Below are 26,693 nucleotides of genomic sequence, written 5' to 3'. Positions count from 1 at the left end.
CAGTCATGCCTGACTCTTTGCAACCCCAGGGACTGTAGCCTGCCAGGCTCCTCTGTCCATGGAATTCTCCAGGCAAGATTACTGGAGTGGGTTGCATTTCCTTCTCTAGGGGATCTTCCCAACATAGGGATCCTGCATTACAGGAGAGTCTTTACCATCTGAGCCACCAGGAAAGCCTACTATTAAGAGACATTTCTAAGTATAAAGACAGGTCAACTTAAAAAGTATCAGCAGATACATGCTTGACTTTATCTTATAATCTATAGACAATACATTAGAATATGTAATGAATCCATATACTTTTCCAAAGGAATACCCAAGACAGAAGTAGCAATAAAGTTATCAAATGAAATAATTTAGATGAAGTTTTTCTCTCTCTAAGAGATGGGGACTGGGAAAATGGTCAGGAAGGAAATACAATGTGCTTTTAACTTTGTATGAAAAATAATGTTAGCAATAAATAAATGTCAAATTTGACGAAACTCCAGGAGATAGTGGAGGACAAAGGACCCTGGAGTGCTACAGAAGCCTTTGCATCCATAGGGTCACAAAGAATCGGACGTGACTTAGCAACTGAACACCGACAGCAATAAATAAATAGCATCTGTTTCAAAATAGAAGCAACTATCAAATTTATTGGGGAAATAATAGAGGCACTTTTTTTAAAAAGCAGGATCAAAACTAGAATGACTACTATGGAGGAGGGGGGCACATTCTCTCCATTCTTTATATTTTCATAAAAAGGCATCTGGTAAAACAGGAAGGAGAAATTGCCTGAAGATGAGTTTAGAGTCCAAGACAAAGAAATGCATTGTTTCTCCTGCCCTGCTTTCTATTGGAGTAACTGACACGCAGTCAAAACTTTTGAGATCTTGGTAAAAATGTGGCAGCTCTTGGAATTAAATGAGTTTAAGAAAATTTATACAGACAAAATGCATTAGTAATGGTCAATGATGCTGTGAAGTTAAGTGCTGTAGTAAAAAGAGGTCTGGCTTTAGATACAGAAGGACAAATACTGCATGATTCCACTTCAGGGCGGTGCCTAGAATAGGCAAATTCATAGACAGAAATTAGAATAAAGGTTATTATTTAATGGGCACAGAGTTTACATTGGAGATGATGAAAAAGCGTGGGGCATATACTATAGATAGGGATGATAGTTACACAACATTGTGACTGTATATAATGCCACTCAATTGTATACTAACAAATGACTAAAATGATAAATATTGTGTTTTATATATATATACCAAAATAAAAGAGGTCTGGCTTTGACCAGACAGATATGGGTTTGAATCCCAGATTCTTATAGACTGAGAGCACTTTTTTTCTTATTGAAAATGGTTGATTTATAATATTATATTAGTTTCAGGTGTACAACATAATGATTCAATATTTTTAAGGATTATACTCCATTTAAAATTATTACAAAATAGGGCTTCCCTGGTGACTCAGAGGTAAAGAATTTGCCTGCTGATGCAGGAGACATGGGTTTGAACCCTGGTCCAGGAAGATCCCACATGTCTCAGATCAACTAAGCCCACGCGCCACAGTTACTAAGCCTGTGCTCTAGAGCCCAGGAGCCGTGACTACTGAAGCCACATGCCCTAGAGCCTGTCTAAGCTCCCCAACAAGAGAAGCCACTGCAATGAAAAACCCACGCACAGAAACAAAGAGTCGGCCCCACTCGCTGCAACTAGAGAAAGCCCACACAGCAACAAAGACTCAGCATAGCAAAAATTAAAAAATAAAATTATTAAAGTTATTACCAAATAATGAATGTATTTCTCTGTGCTGTAGAATAAATCCCTTATATACACAGGAGCCTGAGTGTCAACCAAGGACCAAAGGCCAGGGAGAATTGGCTGGTGCTGGGCAAAGGATGTTTCAGAGGCCTGGTGCAGGAGCTCAGGGTCAGCTGAGAGGCAGGTGTGGAAACAGAATAATCCAGTCCTGGCAGAATTCACTAACAAAATCATAATCCAAATATGGATAGACTGGCCTTAGGAGATAATGAGGTTTCTGTTACTGGAGGTATTGAAAGTTGCTTACGGTCTTATAAGGGCATTCAAACATAAGATGACCTTTAATTCCCTTTCAAAGGGGTAAGCAGGTGATGTTCGTTCCTTTACAAAAATCTGCTTAAATTATGGTACATTTACAATGATACCCTCAAATAATGGTGAAGTAGAAAAGTAATGGGGATGGAAAAAGAGCTCTCAGATTATTTGATTATTCAATCTACCCCTGGATAAGCACAATCAAGATGTTCAAGAATATGTAGCAGTAAGAACATATCTTTAGAACTAAGAATTGGCAAATATAATAATCATTATTAAATATGCCTATGGAATTTTTTTTCAAGAGATTCTTGGGTATATATGGTGCTTGAAGTGAAGTGAAAGTCTCTCAGTCGTGTCCAACTCTTTGCGACCCCATGGAATTCTCCAGGCCAGAATACTGGAGTGGGTAACTTTTCCCTTCTCCAAGGGATCTTTCCAACCAACGGATTGAACCCAGGTCTCCTGCATTGCAGGTGGATTCTTTACCAGCTGAGCCATCAGGGAAGCCCATACATGGTGCTTAGAAAGGACTAATTCAGATACATTTCTATCTGAAAGAGATCTGAAGATTCAGTTGACTCTAGCACAAAGCAAATATTTATGCATTTATTCATTTCATTCAGTAAAATGATCATGGACTACAAAGAGAATAAGAAAATGCATAAGGTAAAATTTCTGCTCCCAAGAGCTCAGATTACTTACTGCATTACAGAGAATTCAGAAATTCAACATGAGTGTTACACTGTGTATCTATAATGCCTTTTGTTTTAATACTATAATTTTTTTAATTGTTCACCCTCTTTGACACCCAAGAAGTACTGCTAAGAGAATAATCAGAGAGGCACATAAATATTCATGTGTTAGGATGCTCACTAAAATTATTTTTAATAATAAAAATTTGAAAATGATAAAAAACAAGAATAATAAAAATTTGAACATTCAATAAGAGAATGGTTAAATAAATTATAGGCTGTCATTTACATAAGCTGGTATCATCCACAGCCAACAAAACATGCTTTAGAAGAACATTTAGAAGAACATTTGGTGATAAGAGAATTGTTTGTGACATAATATGGACTAGCAGTATACAGATTTGCATACAAAATACAATCTAGAGAGATGGCACACTGTACTTCCTCTCAAAACAAAGCAGTTCTCAGTCTCATGATAATGCTGTCCTTCAGAGTAACTATCAAAACTGAACCAGAGGGATGAATTGGGAGGCTGGGATGGCCATACATTACACTATTGATACTATGAAAAAATAACTAGTGAGAATCTACTGTATAGCTCCAAGAACCCTACTTAGTGCTCTGTGGTGACCTAAATGCAAAGGAAATCCAAAAAAGAGGGGATATATGCATACATACAGCTGATTCATTTGCTGTACAGTAGAAACTAACATGACACTGTAAAGCAACTCTACACCAATAAAGATAAATTTTTAAAAAATGAACTAGGATAATTCTAAGGAGCATGAATTGTACATATTCAAGTATAAAATCACAAGTCAGAATTTTAGCTTCAGTTCCTAATCTGGAAATTGGGGATGATCATATTTATAGAAAATTATGTGTAACTGAGCTTGGATCCCTGCTCTGCCACAGACCAGTCCATACGTAAGGCTCTTGCAACCAATAGACAGCAACCATCGCCATCTCTACTTCTATCATCATAACAGAGTGGAGGCCAAAAAAGAAGCAATAAGAGATAATTCAATGGAGTGATTATTTAAAACAACTCATTGAAGGCAATCATTTTTCCACCTGCTTGATTTCCCAGATAGTTATTTTAAATCAATGGTTATAAAGTAAGGGACCTCACCCCCAACCCAAGGGAGTGTATTAGATCTATCAGGAGTGCAGAGGAGTCTTCCCTGATTTAAAGTTGATGGTCTCATGATTGACCATCAGTTAGCTTGATGCTAAACAAGGAATCTGAGCCTGTTGGTGAAAAAGTACACAAATTTTTTTTTAGGTCATCTAGCATTGTTTAGCTTAATAAGATGAAATTTGCAAAAGATAACTGAATAATGAGAAAGAGCTAATGTAATTTATCCCCCACTACAATTTACTCCACATCCTTAAGAAGGCAGGCCGTGGACACAGACTTTTCACTCCATCATTCTCCCCATATATACTAGGGGCCGTTAAACTAGGTAAGAAGATGAATTACTAGAGATGATTATGCATGCCTTCAGCAGTCCATGAAATGTACCCGAGAACAATAAAGATATCTGATGACCTGTCAGGGAGATGCTTATGCAAATGAGAACATCATGATTATTCGTATGCTTGTTCATCTAAAGGCTATCATGATATATAGACAGAAAAACTTCACTTGCTCCATAGCATCACAAATAAGAAGCTGGTTTCAGATTAGGATATGCCAGAAAGGAAAATTCACGGCCAAATTCCGAGTTCAGCTGTAAAAGAGGACAATAATGGACACAGATCAGCATCCAAGCTTATTTCCTTTGAAAACAATAATTACATTAGACGACAGTTCTTACTGCTCTCCTGAAAAGTATTCGGCACTAAAAATTATTTGTAATCCTCAGAGGTAAAATACGTTGCAAATACGTATCATCAGCATCTTTCTGCTCCTAAATAATCAACAATATTTCTGACCAGAGTTCAACAACCTTCAAGGTATCCATGAGAATTAAGACAAAAAGATGAGGCAACTGATGGAACTCAGCTAGGTTACTATGAAACCCAGCCTCTTCCTCACGTGGCAATACAGTGACAGTGTTAAGAGCAGGGCCTTGATTTCGGAGGGAATATCATCCACTACTTAATATACACGTGGCCATAACCACAGTCATAATCTCCCTGAATCTCAGTCTTACCATCTGCAAAGTAAGCATGATAATAGTACCTATCTCAGAAAGTCATTGTGAGGATTTAAATGAGATGACTTGTGAAGGTTCTTAACACAGAGGCTGTCAGGTAATTAAAGGTTTACAAAACAGAAATAGAGTCACAGATGTAGAAAACAAATTTATGGTTACCATGGGGATAAGGGACAGGGAGGAATAAATTAGGAGATTGGGATTAACATATACACATTATTATATATAAAATGGATACCTAATATGGACCAACTCTATAGCACAGGCAACACTAGTCAATATTCTGTAGTGACCTATATAGGAAAAGAATCTTAAAAAGAGTGGAGATATATATATGGGCTTCCCTGATAGCTCAGTTGGTAAAGAATCCGCCTGCAATGCAGGAGACCCTGGTTCTAATCCTGGATCGGGAAGATCCACTGGAGAAGGGACAGGCTACCCACTCAAGTATTCTTGGGCTTCCCTGGTGGCTCAGCTGGTAAAGAATCTGCCTGCAATGCGGGAGACCTGGGTTCGATCCATGGGTTGGGAAGATCCCCTGGAGAAGGGAAAGGATACCCACTCCAGTATTCTGGCCTGGAGAATTCCATGAACTGTATAGTCCATTGGATCACAAAGAGTTGGACACGACTGAGTGACTTTCACTTTCACATATATATATATGTACATAACTGATTCCCTCACCTAAAACTGACACACACTATAAATCCACTATACTCCAATAAAAATTTTAAAATAAACAGTAGTTATTATTAGAGGAGAAGTCAATTGTCTGATATCTCCACTTGGATCTCAAACTTATCACGTCTAAAAATTAACCCTTCACTCTCAAAATGTGTTTTCCCCAAACTTCTCTGTTTCAGTAAGTTGCAACTCCATTCTCTACGTTGCTCAGGTCAGAATACTTGGAGATGTCCTTGAAGCCACTTTTCTTCCCTCTGATTCCATAGACCTGATCAGCAAATCCTGGCAGCTCTATCTTCAATATGTATTTATAATCCAACCACTTCTCACAACTTCCAGCTACCCCCTAGTCCAAGGCTTCCCTGACCTGGATCACAGATCTAGCCTCCTAAGTAACCTCCAGCTTTCTCCCACTTCCCTCTTACAATCTGTTCTCTACAAAGCAGTCAGAGAAATCAGGGTATTTCAATCTTCTGCTCAAAACTCCCCATGGTTTCTCTTTTCTTTCAAAGTAAAAGCTCAAATCCTTAGCAGAGCCTCTAAGTCCCTCTGTGATATGGCCCTCCCTACCTCTCTGCCCCACCTTCCATTGCTCTTTCCTCTCTAACCACACTGGCTTTCCTACTGTTCCTAAGAAAGGATAAGCTCCTTTCCAAATTCAGAGCTATCAAACTTGCTCTTCCCCTGCCCAGGATGTACCCACCCCTAGACCTTCCTGTATCCCAATCTATAGCACTTCATGCAAATGTCATAGAGGGCTTCCCTGACCCCTTATCTGAAGTAGCAGCCCTCATCACAATCTCCTCTTTTCTGCTCTCTCTTTCTTCAAAATACTCATTACCACATGCCATCTTACTATTTATTCGGTTTATTTTTCCACCAATACTTCCATGATAAAGTCCCTCAAGGAGGAAGAAAGTCTGTGAAAATGTTCTAGGTATAAGCCAATAAGGTTCTAATTGGGAAGATGGCAGGGAGAATGGAAAAGAAGAGATATTTGGAAGAGACCTTATCTGAGAAGAGTCTGTAAGACTCCACTGTTGATTACATGAATCAGAGAAACTAGCCAACATGATTCTGAGCTTATTATTCTCAAAACAGTAATAACCTTAGAGATATAAAGGCATTGTATATAACAGGGTGTTCTCTCTGAGATGCTGGAAATGCCCATTTTGATGAGTTATGTTTTCAAAGAAGTCTAAGCAAAAACTCATCAAACTACACCCTTAAAGTCTGTTCATTTCACTTTATGTAAGTACTCAGGAAAAGTATACAGAGAAAACAACATATTAAAAAGTCAAAGTTAATAAAAATATTCTTCTAAGTTTAATTAAATAAATACAGTCCCTCAAGAGCAGTTTAGTTTGTTTCATCCATCTAAACTCATGAAGCAGGGTACATTTTATTTGATGACTAAAAGGAAAGATACATAATGAATGCCTCACCATAAAAAATAGATCTGTCCCATGACATTTTATAAGTTCATCCTAAGTAAGGTTCTATAGAGAGACAATCAATTAAATGACTTGTTTCACTAATAAGAAAACTGAGGCCTAAAGACAAGGCCAAAGTCAGATGGTAAGTGTTAGAACCAGGGCTCGCTTAAGCGAGTTTTTCTGTGCTGAGCGTCATGCACTTATCCCTAAAGTCCATGCTCTCTACCAAGTTTGGAACATGCTGTAGTCTCAACTCCATGAACAGTAGAAAATGTATATCAGTTCAGTTCTGGTTCAAACCAACTGACTAAGAATTTTAAGAGAAAGGGGTGGGAGGGGGGTTCAGGATGGGGAACACATGTACGCCCGTGGCGGATTCATGTCAATGCATGGCAAAACAACTACAATATTGTAAAGTAATTAGCCTCCAATTAAAATAAATAAATTTATAATTTTTTTTAAAAAGGGAAAGGACTTTATATAACGTACAATTTATCTAAAATCTTTTACTTTGGTTTTAGAATAAATAAAACTATTGTGCATGGATGAACAGCTAACAGTTGAGAGTCCAAGTCCCTAGCAAGGTTAAGTACTTCACAAGGATTAGTACAGGAAATCCTTACAACCACCATCTGAGGCAGTACTATGGTCCCCATTTTACAGCTGAAGAAACGAGGGTCAGCGGAGGTTGTGTGCCTGCACGCTCGGTTGTGTCTGACTCCTTGCGATGTTAGAGAACTTTAAAAGCTTGCACAGCTAGCAAGTCACGGGTCAGTACCTGAACTTGAGCAGTCAACCTACAGAGCCAATGTTCTGTTGAATCAAGAAAGCTGCAGAGGTAACATGTATGTTGAAAGTTTTAAAAGGATTTATCTGCTCTGTAGATTCATTTTGTCCACTTTCCTGAAAATAGGACAGATACATATTATAAATATCATTCTGAAGTGTTTTATTACAAACTCAAACATCTTACACTCATTTGCAATATATATACATATTTCTCCTTTTAATTCACAATGCAAAATTGAAAAAAAAATCCTTAAAGAAGTGATGAGTTTAGTCCTCAACAGATGTCAAGGCATCAAATATTTTCATGAAAACCATAAAGAGACACTAATGTTTGTGATCTCCTTTTCAGACATCCATTGATGTCAATAATTGTAATGATGTGAAATAAGCAAAGTAGTTATGGTACGCCTCAAGCGTTTCTCATGGAAGGGCCGAAGAACAATACTGAAGAGAAGAAATGCCAAAACAGGAGACGTGCTGGTAAATGGGTCACAGAGTTGTCATGGGTCAAGAGGCGGCATTCTTTATGGCTCTTCTGGAACTTAGAATTCTAGAGACTACTGAAAATGCAGAAAAACGTAACTTCAGAGAAAATGGGACATCCCAGAGTCTAGGTGACATATAACACTTTCCAAAGAGTGTTGAGTAAGGCAACTATGTTATTTCAACTGCAACAGCAAATTATATGCTTCAAGAAGCATTTACAGGACTTGCCCAGTGGTTCAATGGTAAAGAATCCACCTTCTAATGCAGGGACTTGGGTTTGATCCCTGGTCCAGGAAGATCCCACACGCCACAGAGCAACTAAGTCCGTAAGCCACAGGTACTGAAACCCTGCACCTAGAGCCCATGCTACACAAGAGAAGCCACCGTGAAGAAAAGCCTGGACACCACAGCTAGAGAAAGTTCACGCAGCAATGAAGACCCAGAGCAGCCAATATAAACAAATTTTTTTTTTTTTAAAAGAAGCACTTACATTATTTAAAATTCCTAAAAGGGGAAAAATGATGTATTGGCAATACATCATGTAAGATAAGGGCTTTTTGTCTAACCTTTTATCTTAAATATTATTTAAATACACAATAGCCCAAACGTGATCCTATGAAACTTGGTGCATTATAGAGGGAGAGTGAGTTGGAGGAGGGAGAGTGAGTTGGAGGAGGGAAAGAAATTCATGGGAAGGAATATTCTGGAATGAAAAAGTCAGTAAAGATTCCAGACATCCTCTTAAATTTGGCTCTAGGGTCCATAGCAGGAGCCAAGAAGAGAAAATGGGAGAGAAGAAAACGAAGCCCACCATTTAGTTCTTTTCATTGTTTCCACTGTGCTCCTCCTGGCTGGGAGAAAGGGGTAATCATGTTAAGTATTAGGGTTCCACATGTTTCCATTTCTTTAAGATAAAATCCAGAAGATACAAGAGTGTAGCATTTCTTTATCAGCTTAAACATTCAAGAGAGAGAAGTACAGGGGGAGGAACGATCTCACGGCCTCTTTTATCTGAGTTCATGAACGATGAAGTCACGCACCAGCCATTCTGTCTGCCCACCTATGTCTGTGATTCTTCAGTAGCAGGAGGAAGTTGTACTTAAGTTTTGAACCTGAGGCTGAATAATACATCAGATTCAAAGGGAAAACTTACCATTTTCAGGATTTTATGTATAAGTCTGAATTAGAGTGTTTTCTGGTATGGTCTTGAAATTTAAAGCTTAGAGATTTGGGGTTTGGTTAGGTTTGATAGAAATACCATGGACTTGATGAAAATAGCTCTGTACCAGGAGTGTGGAGACCTGAGTTCCAGTCCTATATCTGTCACTGCTAGCTATACAAACAGGAGCAACTCAGTCTCTCAGATCGCAATGAGGTGACTGGATTAGATGTTTATCTCTAAGGTCCCTTGCAGCTCTATGAATCTTCCACCAGTCTTTACTCAAGAGCAGGTGCCTAAAAGAATTATATGAGCCACAGACATGAACCTCAAACGTAATTTAAAGTTTCCTGGAAGCACATTAAAATTTTTAAACAGATTGAACTAATTTTGTTTTATTTGTACGTAATGTGGAGATCAGTCCTGGGTGTTCTTTTAGAAGGAATGATGCTAAAGCTGAAACTCCAGTACTTTGGCCACCTCATGAGAAGAGTTGACTCATTGGAAAAGACTCTGATGCTGGGAGGGATTGGGGGCAGGAGGAGAAGGGGACGACAGAGGATGAGATGGCTGGATGGCATCACTGACTCAATGGACGTGAGTCTGAGTGGACTCCAGGAGTTGGTGATGGACAGGGAGGCCTAGCGTGCTGCAATTCATGGGGTTGCAAAGTCGGACATGACTGAGCGACTGAACTGAACTGAATGTGTTTTATTTACATATGTATTTAATCCAACAGGATCAAAATCATATCACTTCAATGTGTAATTGCTATTAAATAATATTAATGAGATATTTTACATTCTTTCCTTTTTCTACTAAATCTTCAAAACTTGATACATATTTTATACTTGCATCATATCTTTATTTGGATTAGAGGTATTTCAAGTAGTCAATAATCAAGTTTAGAGGGCTTGAATTTTTCTTACCTAAAGATATAGCTTACCTTCAAAGTGAGATTACATTTAAAGGAGAAAAACTATTCATTAAAACCTTAGGGTCAACATATTGAGGAGATGTTAGGGAAGGGATGATCAACAAAGTGATAGGAGTTTTTATGGTAACTGACAAATGGAAGGATACAGAAGGAAGCTGTGTCACGTGGAAATTCAGGGGTTGGACAGAAATGATGTATGCCACCTCCAGGCCTAGTCAATAAAATGTTTGCCCCTAATTCAACACCGTCTCTTTTATATACAGACATACGCAGTGTGTTTAGTTAAGGTCTCTGTGGTCATAAGAATAGAGAAGTCACTAGATCAGGGGTTCCTAATCTGGGGTCTATGGATCTTTATGGGATCTTCGGATAGAATTCAGGGAGTCCAAAAGTGGAATGGGGGGAAATAACATCTTTACTTTTATTAACTTCCAACACGAATTCATCATTTCCTTCAATTATGAATGTAGGCAAACCACAGTAGAATTTAACAGAGCTTGTGACCTCACCCTCGCCAGAGATCACACATTCTTCCCGGCGCATTTCATTAACTGCACATCATACAATAGCACTTCATCAATGTGACAGTGGTTATCAGACCCTCCTCGGGACCTTATCATTGAATGCATTAATAAAGAGACACATATATTATTATGTCACAGGTTTTTAATATATTTTGGTATCTGTGTTTCAATAAAATTGGTTTCTCTTGTAAGCCTATGTATTTTTTTTAAATTTAAAAATGTTACTATGAGAAGGAGGTCCACAGATTTCAACAGACTGCCAAAAGACTCCATGGGCAACACACTAAAGGGAGAGAGTCTGGGTCCTTGAATGACCCTAACACCCTTCTCTATCCCACACTGAATCATATTGGATTGTGTAATGAGTGAGAAATAAATCATTATCATGTCAAGTCACTGATATGTGAGGAGAACTCAGCAATTAGCCCACTGTAGTGTACATTGAAATGTGGCTTCAGGCCAATGCCAGTTGGTTACAACTGCAACCAGATTCCATGCACTGAAGAGACAGGCACTGGCAATGATGTGCTGGTAAACTGAGTCTCAAAAAAAAACAAAAAAAAAGACCTACCATGGCTGATTTTCAACTACCAATACAATGGCACTGAACTCTGAATTAGAAGGGTTGCCTGGACTTGGGCTTGAGCCAGTGTGAACTGACTCCTGGCCTGTCGTTGGAACTGCTCTCCCCCTAACAGTTCCTAGAAAGGTGTCTTGCTATTGACATCCCCTGGCTGGAGGGGAAGGATGTATGCAGAATCTTGAGAATAATTGCTGGAAGGCTCCTATTTAAACCATCGTGTCTGACTTTTTCATAATGAATAAATAAAGCAGAATACCTTAGGTGCAGCAATTTGTACATTCCACAAGCTGTTGAAAAGAATCTAATTAGTACTAATTACAATACTAGAGTGTCCCAACAAATTATAATGCCATTGCTTCTGTAGAGGCATTGTGTTTAAACACTCTGAAACATTAATTAGTCTACAGAACAAATGTGTGAGATAGGTATTATTCAGCAGTGTCTGGAAGCCAATTATTTACTCTGGGAAAGCCTGATACTGTTTCTGATAGTTAAAACAAATTGACAGTTGGACAGGGAAATCCCAGAATTACATGAACTTCGTGTCTGAACTCCTTTTATTTCACTGAGCATTACTGCTGTCCCCATTTTACACCCGAGGAACGGAGCTCAGCCAGTTATCAGACCCAAAACGCACAGAGAATCCAGCCTCAGACTCCGCAAATCCTCAGGAGATTATCATGCTTGTTTTTCTAATTTAAAATCTTCTTTTATGAGTCTTTTTTGTCTTATTTTCCAAATATATTTTATTTTATAATGAAGAAGCTGTTTAAAGGGACCATTTTATTAAAGTTAAAGTGACCTACTATGCTGCTTTCGCTTATTTATAAATTCCCTATTATGTCTGCTAACATGCAGACAGATTTTACTTTCTGGATTAAGCTACGTAAAATCTCATCTACTGAAAATATTCACTTCAAAATATAGTCAAATCATTTAGAATTAAGCTATGGAATCAAGAGTTTAGTAAATGTTTCGATCTCATTTTAAAATAAATAAGTTGGGCTTCCTTGGTGGCTCAGTGGTAGAAGCCACCTGCCAGTGAAGGAGACACGGGTTCAATCCCTGGTCCAGGAAGATCCCACTTGCTGAAGAGTAACTAAGCCCGTGTGCCACGATCACTGAGCCTGTGCTCTAGAGCCTGGGAGGCATTAACTACTGAGCCTAAGTACTACAACTGCTGAAGCCCAAGAGTCCTAGAGCCTGAGCTCTGCAACAGGAGAAGCCACCACAATGAGAAGCCCTTGCACCATAACCAGAGAGTAGCCCCCTATCACCACAATCAGAGAAAAGTCTGCACAGCAATGAAGACCCAGCACAATCAAAAATAAACAACTAAATAAAAATAAAACCATAAATAAATAAAGTGAATAACTCACTGTTCAAGCTCATGCTCCTTTTCATCAGAAAGGAGCTATGTGGACAAGAAAAAGCTATGTGGACCAGGACTGCAGTTTCTAGAAGAACATTTGATATTCTGATGCTTATTCTCTGAGAAATTCACTTGCCTGTCAAAGAGTAGACACTCAATACACATTAGTGTTTAATGTTGCTGTTATCATTATTATCACTCCTCAGGCCAGGAGTTATCATTTTTAGTTAAGAATTGATATCCCAATTGAATGCACAGGTCTTATTTATGCTCCAAAATTCTTAGCTGCTTTAAATCTAAATTGTTGTTGTTGGTTAGTCGCTCAGTCATGTCCAGCTCTTTGCATCTCCATAGACTGTAGCCCGCCAGGCTCCTCTGTCCATGGGATCTCCCAGGCAAAATTACTGGAGTGGGTTGCCATGTCCTTCTCCAAGGGATCTTCCTGAGCTAGGGATCAAACCTGCATCTCCTACATTGGCAGACAGATTCTTTACCACCGAGTACATTTCAATTAATGACTAATTTAATCCCTCTTTACAATGAAACAGTTGGAAATATTTATACTCCAGATATTCAATTCAGTCCCTCAATCGTGTCCCACTCTTTGTGACCCCGTGGACTGTAGCACATCAGGCTTCCCTGTCCATCACCAACTCCCGAAACTTGCTCAAACTCATGTCCATTAAGTTGGTGATGTCATCCAACCATCTCATCCTCTGTCCCCTTCTCCTGCCTTCAATCTTTCCCAGCATCAGGATCTTTTCCAAGAGTCAGTTCTTCTCATCAGGTGGCCAAAGTATTGAAGCTTCAGCTTCAGTATCAGTCCTTCCAATGAATATTAAGGACCAATTTCCTTTAGGATTGACTAGTGTGATCACTTACTCCAGATATTGCACAATATTATTAACGTTGTGAGTGAAATTTACCTTTATTCTAACTATGTCTGTTTTGTTTAGACCATTATTCAGGCTTCCCCCGTGGCTCAGCAGTAAAAGAATCCACTTGCAAGGCAGGAGACACAGGAGATGCAGATTCGATCCCTGGGTTGGGAAGATCCCCTGGAGGAGGCAATGGCAACCCACTCCAGCATTCTTGCCTGGAGAATCCCATGGACAGAGGCTACAGTCGTGGAGTTGCAAAGATTCGGACACAAATGAAGCAACTGAGCACAGACAAATCATTCAGACATACCTATCTAACTCACTCAGCATGACCTGCATAGGAAATAATTTTAAAAACAAGCATCTTCAATCCAAATTGGGAAAACTTCTGAATTCTTAAGCTAATCCTAGAAACTGTCAGTTGTCCGGTGTGATCCCCCAAGGTAATGGCACAAGACAGCACTAACTATGGCCTTTTTGAAAGAACATCCACAGTTTCCTTTCATTTCTCAGTCAATCCTGCTCATCTGTCCTGGCCCCAGACCAGCCCCATCTCAGCAATTCTTCATGAAGATCTGCTCCACTCCTCTCCCAAACCTACTGAGAATGTTGGTAGCAGGTAGTACAACTACATTCTCCAACTGCTGTTCCAACAGACCCAAAAACGCAGTATTCATATTGCTCTTTCCTAGAGACCTGGAGACAAGAATTATTTCTGTGTTCCATTTCTCTCCTCATTGTGTTCATATTTTCCTCTACTTTAGCACATGGAACATATTTATAAAAAACTGTCTTAACACCATTGTCTGCTGATTTCATCATGTCTGTAATTCCTAAATCTGTTTCTATTGATAATTTTTTTCCCCTTTGAGTTATGATCTTTTCCTGTTTTTTCATTTGCCTGGTAATTTTTTTATCAGATGCTGGGTATTATGAATTTTACATTGTTGAATATATATTTTACTGTATTCCTATAAGGAATATTGGACTTTGTTCGGGCATGCAGTTAAGTTACATAGGATCAGTTTGATCCTTTTGAGGTTTGCTTTCACATTTTTTTTTATTAGAGCAGGTTCAGACCAGTGTTAGAGTTTAAAGTTAATTTCTGTTCACTACTACTTACGACTTGGAGAAGGAAATGGCAACCCACTCCAGTATTCTTGCCTGGAGAATTCCCATGGGCAGAGGATCCTGGTGGGCTATAGTTCATGGGGGTCACAGAAAGTCGGACACGACTAAGCGACTAACACACACACACACACACACACACACTACTGAGGACTCCACACAATGCTCTATGTATTACAAGATCTTTCTCTTATATTTTGTTGCTGTTGTTGTTTTTCTAATGTCCTTCTATTTGGGATGATGGGGATGTAAACTATTTCTAGCTCTGGATGACCTCCAGGAACTGTTTGACTCTATAAAATCAGATACACGTGATCGTCTGTTCTAGAAAATGATCTTATATTACTTCTCTGCTAATTTTCTCTTCATTTTCTTTGTTCTCTATTTCCGAGAACTTCAGAGTCAGACATTGAAATTTTTGAATTGACTCCTTAATTTTTAAATATTTTTTAACATTGCCTCTTCTATTTCCTATCTTTTGATCTTTTTGCTCTATTTTTACAAGACTTTCTCAACTTCGTTTTCCAAAGCAACAACTGGATTTCTAAATTTCTTGATCATTAGATTTTTAATTTCCAAAGATTTTTCTTATTCTACTATCATCATTTCTTGCATTGTCTTGCAACCTGAACTTGTTTTCCAAACTCGATACTTCTCTTATTTTTTAGGATATTCACTATAGCTTAAATTTTTTTCTCCTTTCATTCATTTATTAAGCAAATATTTATTGGTAACAAACCATTTATCAGACACTGATCTCTCAAAACAAAGACCTTGCTCTCATGAAGGTGAAAGTCGGTGATAGGCATTAAAAAACTAGCAAACACATTTTATTAAAATGTTGGTTGGTAATGAGGATCCCCCACCAAACACTCTCTCACTTGCTCACTACACTCCACCCCTGCCACTCTTTCTTCAGTTTGCTCAAGTTTCTTTTTCTCCTTCCCTTTCTATACACTGTTTTCTATGCTTAAAATATTCTTCCTTATCCTGCTGAGCACTGTATCTTCAGAGTATCTCATCTCCTTGCCCTACCATCAGTTTTCCAATCTCACTACACTTTCTATTCCATTCATAACATTTATAAAAACTTGTAATGTTGCTTACTTACCACATAATAGCCATTCATGCTTCTTCCTTGCCAAGTGAGCCTGATTTTGTTCAGGTGTCGTGATAGCCACGGGCTTCAGAGAAGACAGGGCCTGGCCGAAGCCAGGGGTGATTCTGGATCAGTCTAACAAAATCATGATAATTCCATACTATTGCTAGTGATGGCTTAGGAAAGAATGTGTGACCCAATTCTGATCAGTGGGTCACATGTCAAGGGAAGTCTGCTATGAGAAGCTGGAGAAAGTTTGCTCTTATAAAGAGACTAAAAGAATAGATAGTCCTATTCTCTGCCTCTGGGACATTGCTTTACTTAAGAATGTGGTATCTCTCGCTACTCTAGTCATCTTTCAACAGTAGGAGTGCTAACCCACAGAGAGCAGAAAGACAAAAATAAGCTGACTTTTGATGATATCACAGAGCCACTAAATTATTCCTATCTTCATGCTTCTTTACATTCCAGTGAGCTCTACTTGAGAAATCTACTAGATAATGAGCTTCAAATACCAAAGAGACATCAGCATAAGGAGTGATGAATTAAGTAACATTTACTTGGAAAACAAGAAGTAAATAAGAAAAAAAGAATATAATGTAATGGTTATATGTTCTGACACAGCAAAATCATAAAATAAAATTGGAGAATTGTGATGGCATGTATAAAACTTACTAATTCTTCTTTTCAATTTATTTTTTAATTGGAGAAAAATTGCTTTACAAGGTTGTGTTGGTTTCTGCCATACACAATGCAAATCAGCCGTAATTATACATCTATCACCTCCCTCTTGTGCCTCCCTATGAATTCTTAAAACATTTGTTCAACAGTTTTCTGCAATAATTGATGGTGGTAATAGTCACATCATTGTTTCATACAGTTGCATGTATTAAGTGGGATAATGCAGAATTTGAAGGTATTTAATTCCATTATCTATTGTGACTTTGAGAACCAAGAAAAAGGAGACAAAAATATAATGTAGGACATACAAAGTTTTTTTCATTGTTCTATTAAAATGGTCCAGAAGCAACGGGTAACCCAGCTGGCCTCCCTAGGCCCAACTGTCTTCTTAAATACCACTTTCCACTAAGAGAAATCAGGGATTCTTTTAGACATTGCTTATTGCAAGTATGGGATAGGAAATATACATGATGAACCAAGGACATTTTGACCTACCAGAAGAAAGCTATCAAACACTAGGAGGGTAATTTCAAAAGGACTCAGGAGCCAACTTGAAAAGGCTTTCATTGTCCATGATGGGAATTTTCAATAAGGATAAGAATTTTTAGTAAGCATAAGAATTACAACAAGCTCATGAGTTAATAATATTTTTAAAATTAATTAATAATCTTCAGAGGACGATAGGAAACCTAAAATTATTTTGAAAACTGTTAAATAAAATGAAATGGTAAAGTTTTTTATTCTGCCTTTCCTATGTGAACTATCATTTGAGGTCACCAAATAGTAAATAAGGAAAGTAGCACTACATAAAGTTGGTCAATCTAATAAATGAAAACAAAATGACATAATTAGAATATCACCATTCTTTGATTCCAGAGATATCAATGGGTCTCAGCAATGAGCATCAATAACTGCCAAGTGAAAATGAAAGTGACTTAGTTGTGTTCAACCCCATGGACTATACAGTCCATGGAATTCTCCAGGCCAGAATACTGCAGGGGGTAGCCTTTCCCTTCTCCAGGGGATCTTCCCAACCCAGGGATCAAACACAGGTCTCCCGCATTGCGGGTAGATTCTTTACCCACTGAACCAGAAGAGAAGTCCAAGAACACCGGAGTGGGTAGCCTTTCCCTTCTCCAGCAGATCTTCCTGACCCAAGAATCGAACCAGGGTCTCCTGCACTGCAGGCAGATTCTTTACCAGCTGAGTCTGCTAACATCACCAAAAGAGACAACCAAATGTTAGGCGCCTCCAAATGAAGAACACAGCACCACCTATAGCCTTGACAAAAGTATTAATTCTCAACCTGATCACATCTCAATATCCCTCTGTCAATCTGCAGAAAATATAGGAGAAATGTGTGGAACGGCACCATGAACAATTTCCAGACTGTGGGAAAAGTACATGTCCAATAGTCCAGATCTGTCAATACATTATTTGCAAGTAAAAATTAGAGACGTAAGGGAAACCTGTAGATTAAAGACAGATTTTTGTAATGGGCAAGACTAAACTATAGTGTTTAAAAATACATTGTTGGGTGATAAAACCATAGGAAATGTCAGGAAGTCATTACTATACAATCTAGGATGCCTAGTATGGTCGTTTGTTATATTGGCAGCCCCTAAGGAATCACAACTCATGGTATTCATGACTTTGTGGAGTTCCTTCCTCTTACATCTGAACTGGCCCTGAGATTTGCTTTAACCAATAGAATATGGCAGAGTAATACTGTGCTGTTCCAAGGCTAAGCCATAATAAGCTCTTGTCTTTGCTTTCATGCAAACTCTGACCTAGTACTTTATTTTTTTAGTAAAGAAAAACTAGCTAGTTCTGTTCAATTTTATTTGGCACTAGGGGCAGAATATATCCTTAGACCATAAAGGAGAATAATTCTCTGTTCCACAATTTGGAAACTTTTAAATAGTATTTTCAATCACGAGATCTATTATTTTCATTTGTCTCTCAGATGAGTAACATAAAAAATAATAATAATAATAAAACAATTTTGTCTACCCTCCTCAAAAATCAATCTTGATTTTTCTTCTGTTGAAGGAACTGTGCTGTCAACAGTCAGCTGTCAATCCATGAGGCAGCTGTAATTAGGATGGAGAATCTGACCATGGGGAATGACTTCATTTTTCTTTTTAATTTGAAGATAATTGCTGTACAGAGTCACGTTGTGTTGGTTTCTGCTGTACAACAACATGAATCAGTCATAACTATACACATATATTCCCTCACTCTTGAGCCTCCCTCCTCCCCACCCCGTCCTATCCCTCTAGGTCGTCACAGAGCACCAGGCTGGGCTCCCTGTGTTATACACCAGCTTCCCACTAGCTATCTATTTTACATACTGACCTAGCGTTTTAAAATTCAGGACCCTGTTGGCGAGACCAGTATCTTTAGGGCTGAACAACAATCTCTGGGAGTAGTTTTTTGTTTTTTTGTTTTTTTGGGTTTTTTTTGAGATTACAGAGGGGAGGCTTCTGGGATGCCTACTGAAGCTCTTTCCATTTCTTAACCTGGGTGATGGCTACAGGATATTCACCTTGTAATGATGCTCTAAGCTATGCATTTGTTTACATGGTTTTGGAGCCTATGTTTTATTTTTAAATTAAAATGGTTTTAAGAAAAAGAAAAAAAATCCCCATGGTTTGGCATAGAGACCTTTATTCCTCTTCCAAAATTCCTTTGGACTGTGGACTTTTTATTTATTTATTTTTAGACTATGGACTTTTTTAAAAGCACTCAAGGCTTCTAGTTTAAAACTTTTGATTTATTCTAATCTATCCACAGCAACATCCAAACACATCAAGCAGAGAAATATAAACTTCTTTGGATCTTAGATCTTGCGATTTGTAAAACCGAATTAATTTCTTTCATATATAAATCTTTTCTTCACTCCTGTGAGAAAAAACATATAGTACAAAAAAAAGAGGCACTTTTATAAACTGGCTTGCATTTTCTTACTGGCAGCAACTTGCTGGTCTCTTTTTAAAATGAGTTTTCCAGCTTCAAAGGAGAAAATGTGTATTACATTTGGGATTGTGTGTGTGTGTGTGTGTGTGTGTGTGTGTTTTAGTTTGGAACTGTTAGAATTTTAGCCCTCGTGTCACATTTTACTAAAGTGCTTTAAAACAGATTGTAGCAGATGAATTGTGCTCTTTTGTTCTCTTGTCTTCCTTTTCATTATTATCGTCACCTCTGACTTCATTTTCCATTTCACAAGGCAAATTGTTGTAGGTATCTTTTTTCTTAAAATGGTGTTAGCTAGCTTCACTGACAAAAGAAAATAAAATAAAATTTCTGGTTAAGGGATCAAAATTCACTGTCATACAGCACGTATTTTGTAAAACGTTCACAGTCCATTTACTTTGATTGAATTAGAAACTACTGTCACAAATCGCGCTCCTGCCATTGCACTTCTTATCTGGGAATCCAGTTCAGATAATAACCCCAAAGAATAACAGAGTACAACCACAATCAGTTCAATAGTTCACAGCAAGATAAATAAATGAAAATCACTATGGGCATCGTAGGAGTTACTATTATAAAAAATAAATAAATAAATAAAATTTTAAAATCATTATCGTCATTCTAGGAGTTTCTATTACTAAAGCACTCTTGAGGAAGTGGTTCTCTCGTAGCAAATGTCCACAGGAGAAAAATGTGTTTCATCAAGACCAGATCTTGATTTAGCATCTGACTCTATGAATTCCTCAAAGCATGAACTGGGACTCAAGAGGGAAGACCACTCTTTCTTCCACAAGTACAGGAGAAAATGTTGGTTTGTCTGAGCCAAGTGTCCTTATTTTTAATGAGATTTATTAGATTAGGAAACTCAATTCACATTAAATTCTTAAAGTCTTGATTTCCATTCACAAAGACTAAAGGTAGCAGAAAGTAATAGTTGCCACCAGAAATTCCCAATCTGCAATAGTTTTCCTAATGCAAAACTCCTGCTAGCTTCATTCAGTTCAGTCACCTCATTAGTAGACTGGTATTTTTAAAATTAAGATATAATTTAGATGTATATAATCAATATACATTTTTGCATTATTTATACTGGATCTTCTTCTTTTCTCCCATCCCTGCTATTTCCACCTGAGGCACTGCAATTCCTCACTTCTTAGGCGAACTCATTGATTTCTACAAATTAGGACTGAGACAAATACTTATGCAATAATTCTTACCCACTTCCTACTTTATTCGGATTAATTTTTCTTACAGGGGATCTAGGAAAGCGCTACACTTAGTGTACTGGCTAATATGCTTTGGGCCATAACAGAAAACAGTTACATTAGTTAGAGTTTGACTGTGAGTAACAGTAATGGCACAGGGAACACTGGCTTAAGTAAAACAGAAGTTTCTCTCTTCCTTATTACGGTCCAGAGGTAAGTAGTCCAAGGCTGGTATGGAAGTTCTACTACATGAAATCCTCAGGACCTGGGCTCCTTTTGTCCACTTCATTTTGCATGAATTCCTTCTTAAAGAACACCCCATAGTCCAAGATGGCTTCTCCAGTTGTGTTCACAATCTAGCCAGCAGTATGGAGGACAACAGAAAGAAAGGCACACCCTTTACTTTTAAGATCACTTTCTGGAGATGACATACAACACTTCTATCTACATCCCATTAGCCAGAACTCAGCTACACGACCCTATCTAGTTGCAAAGGAGACTCCTACTAGGTGTCTTTATTCTAGGAGTTCATGTGGCCAGCTAATACTTGGAGCTTCCATCATTTTAAAAAGCAAGAGAGTATTATATTAGGGGATAACTAGCAGTCTCTACCAGCCCAACTTGTATCTCTCATAACAAGAAGTACCCAAAAGTAGGGCAGGCAGTCAGTGAGGTTTGTTGGGCTCCAACTTCTCCTCTCTGAGGCTGCCTCGGCCTGGCACAGCTCCATGTGTCGCCTCTGTCTTAAGCTAGCTCCCTTCCTGCTCCTCAAGACAAAAACAGCAGTTCTAGGCATCATATTTCAGATGCAACAAAATCCAAAAGAAGAGGAGGAAGGATGTATCTCTTCCCTCTGTCCCCTTTTGAAAAGGGAAGAAAATTTTCTTAGAAGCAGCTGGCAAAGTTCCCTTCAAATCTCAGTGGCCAGATTTCATCACAATCCCATGCTTTGTACACAGCTGACCCTTGAACATCATGGTGGTCGGGGGGATGGGTGTGAGTGGTACCCACCCTCCACACAGTTGGCCCTGCATATATGCATTCCTTGGTAACAGCAGTTCCTCCATATCTCTGGTTCCACATGTTCAGATTCAACCAACTGTGAATCATGTAGTACTGTAGCATTTACTATGGAAAACATATCTTACCCATGAGTTCAAACCCATGTTGTTCAAGGGTCAACTGCAGTCACTGACAAGAAGACACCACCATGATAGGCAGGGACCCATCAGCACCCACCTCTCAGAAGCCATAAGTGGGGCTAACCTCTCTGAAACAGAGGGCTGCACAGAGGTTCAGTACCCTAACAAAATTGGGGCTCTGTTATTAAAGAGGAATGGGGAAAGGATGTTGGGGTGGCATCTAACAGTGTCTACCACACTCTGTATCCTAAAGTTCCATACAGTTGACCTTTGAACAACACAGGTTTGAACTCTGTGGGTCCACTTATCTTTTTCAATAGTAAATACTATAGCACCACACAATCCACAGTTGACTGAATCTAGGGATGTGGACCCATGCTCAGTGAGGAACCGCAGTTATTAAGGACCTACTATAAGTTATACGCTGGAGAAGGCAATGGCACCCCACTCCAGTACTCTTGCCTGGAAAATCCCATGGATGGAGGAGCCTGGAAGGCTGCAGTTCGCACAGATCGGACACGACTTAAGCGACTTAGCAGCAGCAGCATAAGTTATATGCAGATTTTCAACAGCACAGAGGGTCTGCACCCTTAACCTTCATGTTGTTCAAGGGTCAGCTGTACTATTACTAGAGATAAACTTATCTCTAAAATCAGACCAGTTCTCATACCCATCTCCTACCAACAAATTACAAGTGAAGAAAAAGCAGTGTGTAGACTAATAACTACACATCTAGGTTGCGTAGACCACAAACTTCCTAGTGTCCATGCACCTGGTCTAGGCAGACTTTTTACTCCAGACACTACAATCAGCATGAATTTCCCATTTCAGCTGAGTTAGCCCTTATGGTATAAATAGGAGAAAATTTTCCTGAGAGAAATACATGTTGTTTTTAAGTTGAAACTTGCTTCTTACTTTATAAGCATCAGATCCCTTATGAGCGTTTCAGAAGAAGCCACTTTACAGGTTCAGTGTGGCTGACGATGCAATAGTAAGTCTAGGAAAAGCAGTTTTCCTGACTGCTGCTGCCAGGCCTGGAAGTGTCCTCCAGTATTCTCCCACCCCCACCAAGAACCCACGTAGCCGTCAATTCTCAGCTACAGCACTGAATTTCCAGTGCTTTTCTGGCCCTCCACGGGACATATGTGGGAGAGTTTTCAAGTTTGTTTTCTTTTGATCCATTAACAATTCAACGGCACTTTTTTTAAGGAAACAAAATTATTGCCTTAACAGGAAAACACTGTTTTTGGAGCTGTAGTTCACTTCTAGGCATACTAAAAGCTTGAAAGGAAAAGAAAACAAGTCAGAAAAAGAAAAAAGTGCCCTAAAATGACCACTGATGCCTGCATTATATGAGCTTTCTTTTTCCTTAAAGAAAAATCCTTTTAGGTCACTACTAAAAAGCATTTCTGAAGGCTAACAGATGACACCACCCATGTGATTACAAACTGATCTTAGTATTATTTATGAATTGCATCATTTTATCAAGGGACGTTACTCAAAGACTTTTAGACCCTATCCTCAAAATGTATTCTGTCCTTAAGAAACATGAGCCAGTCAGTGATTTTCAAAACTAACATCTTTAGAGACAAAGTAATACCTTTAACACTTCTGACATCACTACCTAGAGATTGACTAAATCCTAAGAAAGAAATTACTTTTGAAATATCCGTGTGACAGAGATCACTATTAACACAAAGTTTTGAGGCACACGAACCAGATGGCAGCTGTTAAATGATTGGCCGAAAAGCCAGTGCTGATTCAGAATCATCAGCCTACTAAAATACAGCTGCTCTCAACACGTACAAGATTAAGTTAACAAAATTCACTGCAAATATATTGACTAGTTGTCCTCCATGTTGGCAAAGTTTATTAAGCTTGAAGACAAGTTATTGTCTCAGCTACAGGAGCTTTCAAATCCATACCATTTCACTGGCAGCTACTTTATGAGAAACAGGTCATAAAATTGTGTTTAAACTTTACCGTCATATTTTCAATTGTTCTGCTTATGATTAAATAAAAGCCTGAGAATATTTATGGGCTGAAGGATGGGCAAAGCAGTGAAGACAGGGTTATGGTTTTTTTTCAGGGATCTGGGGCTTAAAAACTGTCAGGAAATCACAGCCTCATGACCTTCTTTTGGTCATGCACTAACAATTCACAACACCATGCATTTTTCCAGTGCTGTTTTCTCTTTTTGGCAAGACCAGTATTCTCAAATGAGGAGACTTCTCATTTTCTCTGGAGGTATTCTAACTTTAACTCTTTTCTTGCCTCCACCCCTACATATTTTGAAAGTGCCCTCCCAAACAAATAATGAGGAGACATAAGAGAACAAGACTAGAGGATATAATGACTGTCACACAATCTGTTATAGTTTTAATGCATTCAGAACACATTTATTACCAACCCTTCCTGTGCACTAGTTATCTCATATTTTTGTATGTGTAATAATTTGATTTCAGAATGAAAAAGGTAACACATTTTCTTATCATATGAGTACATCAGCAGCAATAACTGTGATAACCATGAAGTCTTCAAGCAAGTTAACCCCTCATATGGCTGGACTTCCAACGATTACTGTAGATGGCCATGCTACAACTTTATGTGTTTCTAAGCTTTTCAATGAAATACGGTTTTATAAAATAAATGCCATAAACCTATTTTGCTAATAACTAAATGCAAGCCCCTTCTCACAATGTTCTATTACATTGTTCTTCCAGTCCCCTACACACTGATATCGACAATAAGCCTGTAGCCAAATTTGTAAGACTAAGGCACACTTAGTTTAGCTTTGTTTTCTAATATAAATAAATCATCCATCTTTTCCCACATGTTAAATAAACAGCAAAGGAATACTTGACCAAATTTTGCTCCCTGACAGTATGGGCTGTTGGTGATCAGCAGAGCAGAAGTCTGGAAAATCAATTAAGTTGCTCTCACGTGCCCTGATTTGATATCCGTTTTAAGTGGTTTTCAACGTTGTGGTAACTGCAAGGAAATACGGAATAAGCACACTAACTAAATCCTTTCCTCTTAGGAAATGGTTCAGGGGCCAGAAAGAGGTATCAGAAAGAACTTAATTTTTTTTTAAACAGAATTAGGATAAAGCCTAGAGTATAATACTAGTTTAGCAGGTATTTCTAAAGCCAGAAAACACAAATTCACGAGCTAACCAACTGTTAGGTAGTGGTTGTTGGCAAGATTTGTGGGGGAGGGAAGAGAAAGAGGCCAATTTCACCCAGGAGATAGAGAGTCATGATTTCCTGCAGTTTCAGCTCAGTTTGGGTTTTGTTTTCTTCTGCCTCACACTCTAATGTATCACTGTTTCCCTGAAAGTCGCTCAAGTGAGTTTCTCTCCGTCTACAACTTCAGCCACTGTTACACAACACGCGTGTTCCTCTTTTGCCTGCCTGCCCCCCGGCCCCTCGCGTCCCCTCCGCGAAGGGAACAACCTGGGAGAGGAATGACACTGGCCTTGCTGCCTCTGATGAAACCATCCCGCAAGTGACATTATGAAGTTCAAGGGAAGCTGTGGCCGACGCTGCGTTTTGCAAAACCTGGCCAATATCACCAGGAGGGGAATTCAGCGCAAGAGGCCGGGAATCCCCAGGGAAATCTCTAGAAGCGAGGGATATCCCCCCAGTTCTCTTTTCGGCAAGTTCAGAAAGGGCTCAGAACTGTGTGCCATGCCAGGTACAGGGGGGCGAGGTGTTGCTGCGCGGGGGACGGGGGTTGGGGTGTGCAGAACAGACACGGAAAACCACAGAGCGGAGGAAACGGGGGGGGGCGGGGGGCTGGGGGTGGTCCCCCTCTCCGCAGCCGGCACCTGCGTTTCCCAACTGTCCGGCGGCGCGTCGGAAGCATCCCGAGCCTATGCGCCCTGGACCCGCGCATCCCACCCCGACCAGGGCGCTCCGGCGAGCTGCCTCCGGCGGGGGGACCCCCCTGGCTGGGGAGGGGCTGTGCGCCCGGGTCATCCCCGCGCCCGCAGCTCTTGAGCCGGCCGTGGAGGGCGGGAGCGCGGCAGGTACCGCGCGGGTTACCCGCTCCCGGACCTGTGCCCGGGCGCCCAGCCTGGCCCCAGGCTCCGGGCGGACCCGTCGCGCTCCCGGGAAACCCCCGGCGGGCGTACCTCGGATGTAGGTGCACTTGCTCTCGTCCAGCTGGCTGGAGGCCGAGCCGCCCATGGTGACGGTGCCGGAGGATGCGGAGCGCCGCGGCTGCCCGGGCGGGAGAGACGGACACTCCCGTCGGCGCCCGCTGCCAGCTCCTGGAAGTTGGTGCGACGGCGATCTGGGCTGTGCAATTAAAGGGCAAACTTCCTCCGAGAGGCGCGGCCTGCCGGGGCGCCTCCTCCGGGTCCGCGCCCTCTGAGGATCTGTGGGCCGGCCCGGAGCTGTCTTCCCGCCCTCGCTCCACGGGTGAGCTCGAGGGGATGTCGGGTCTGGAAGGACTTTTCTTCTCTTCGCTGGCTTCTTATTTTCACCTTGGGGTCAGAGGACAGTTTCCCTGGTGACCGGACACCTCTGAAGCTGGAACCTTCCTCCTCACCTCTCAGGAGGTGGAGGTCAAGGGCCCTTTGCTTTGCACGCCCTGCCCTTTGGTACCAGAAGCAATAGTTCTTTTGGAGCATCACCTAAGAACTTGTTAGAAATGCCAAATCTAGGAGGCAGCTAATTCAATTTAAAGGG

The 26,693-nt window shown here is 39.8% G+C and overlaps 1 protein-coding gene across 1 annotated transcript in view; it reads right to left on the bottom strand.

The window, feature by feature from the left end:
* Positions 1-26,468, bottom strand: part of NIBAN1 (niban apoptosis regulator 1) — a 184,080-nt gene extending 157,612 nt beyond the window's left edge. Inside the window, exon 1 of the mRNA XM_070384811.1 lies at positions 26,135-26,468. Within this exon, the coding sequence (XP_070240912.1) occupies positions 26,135-26,189 (55 nt within the window). The 5' untranslated portion in view covers positions 26,190-26,468. The remainder of the gene's footprint in view (positions 1-26,134) is intronic.
* Positions 26,469-26,693: the final 225 nt, after the last annotated feature.

Source organism: Bos mutus, chromosome 16, assembly GCF_027580195.1.
Source record: "Bos mutus isolate GX-2022 chromosome 16, NWIPB_WYAK_1.1, whole genome shotgun sequence".
In the NCBI taxonomy this organism is placed as follows: domain Eukaryota; kingdom Metazoa; phylum Chordata; class Mammalia; order Artiodactyla; family Bovidae; genus Bos; species Bos mutus.
Note: the sequence above shows the minus strand (reverse complement) of the source record. Positions and strands in the feature narration are given on the sequence as shown.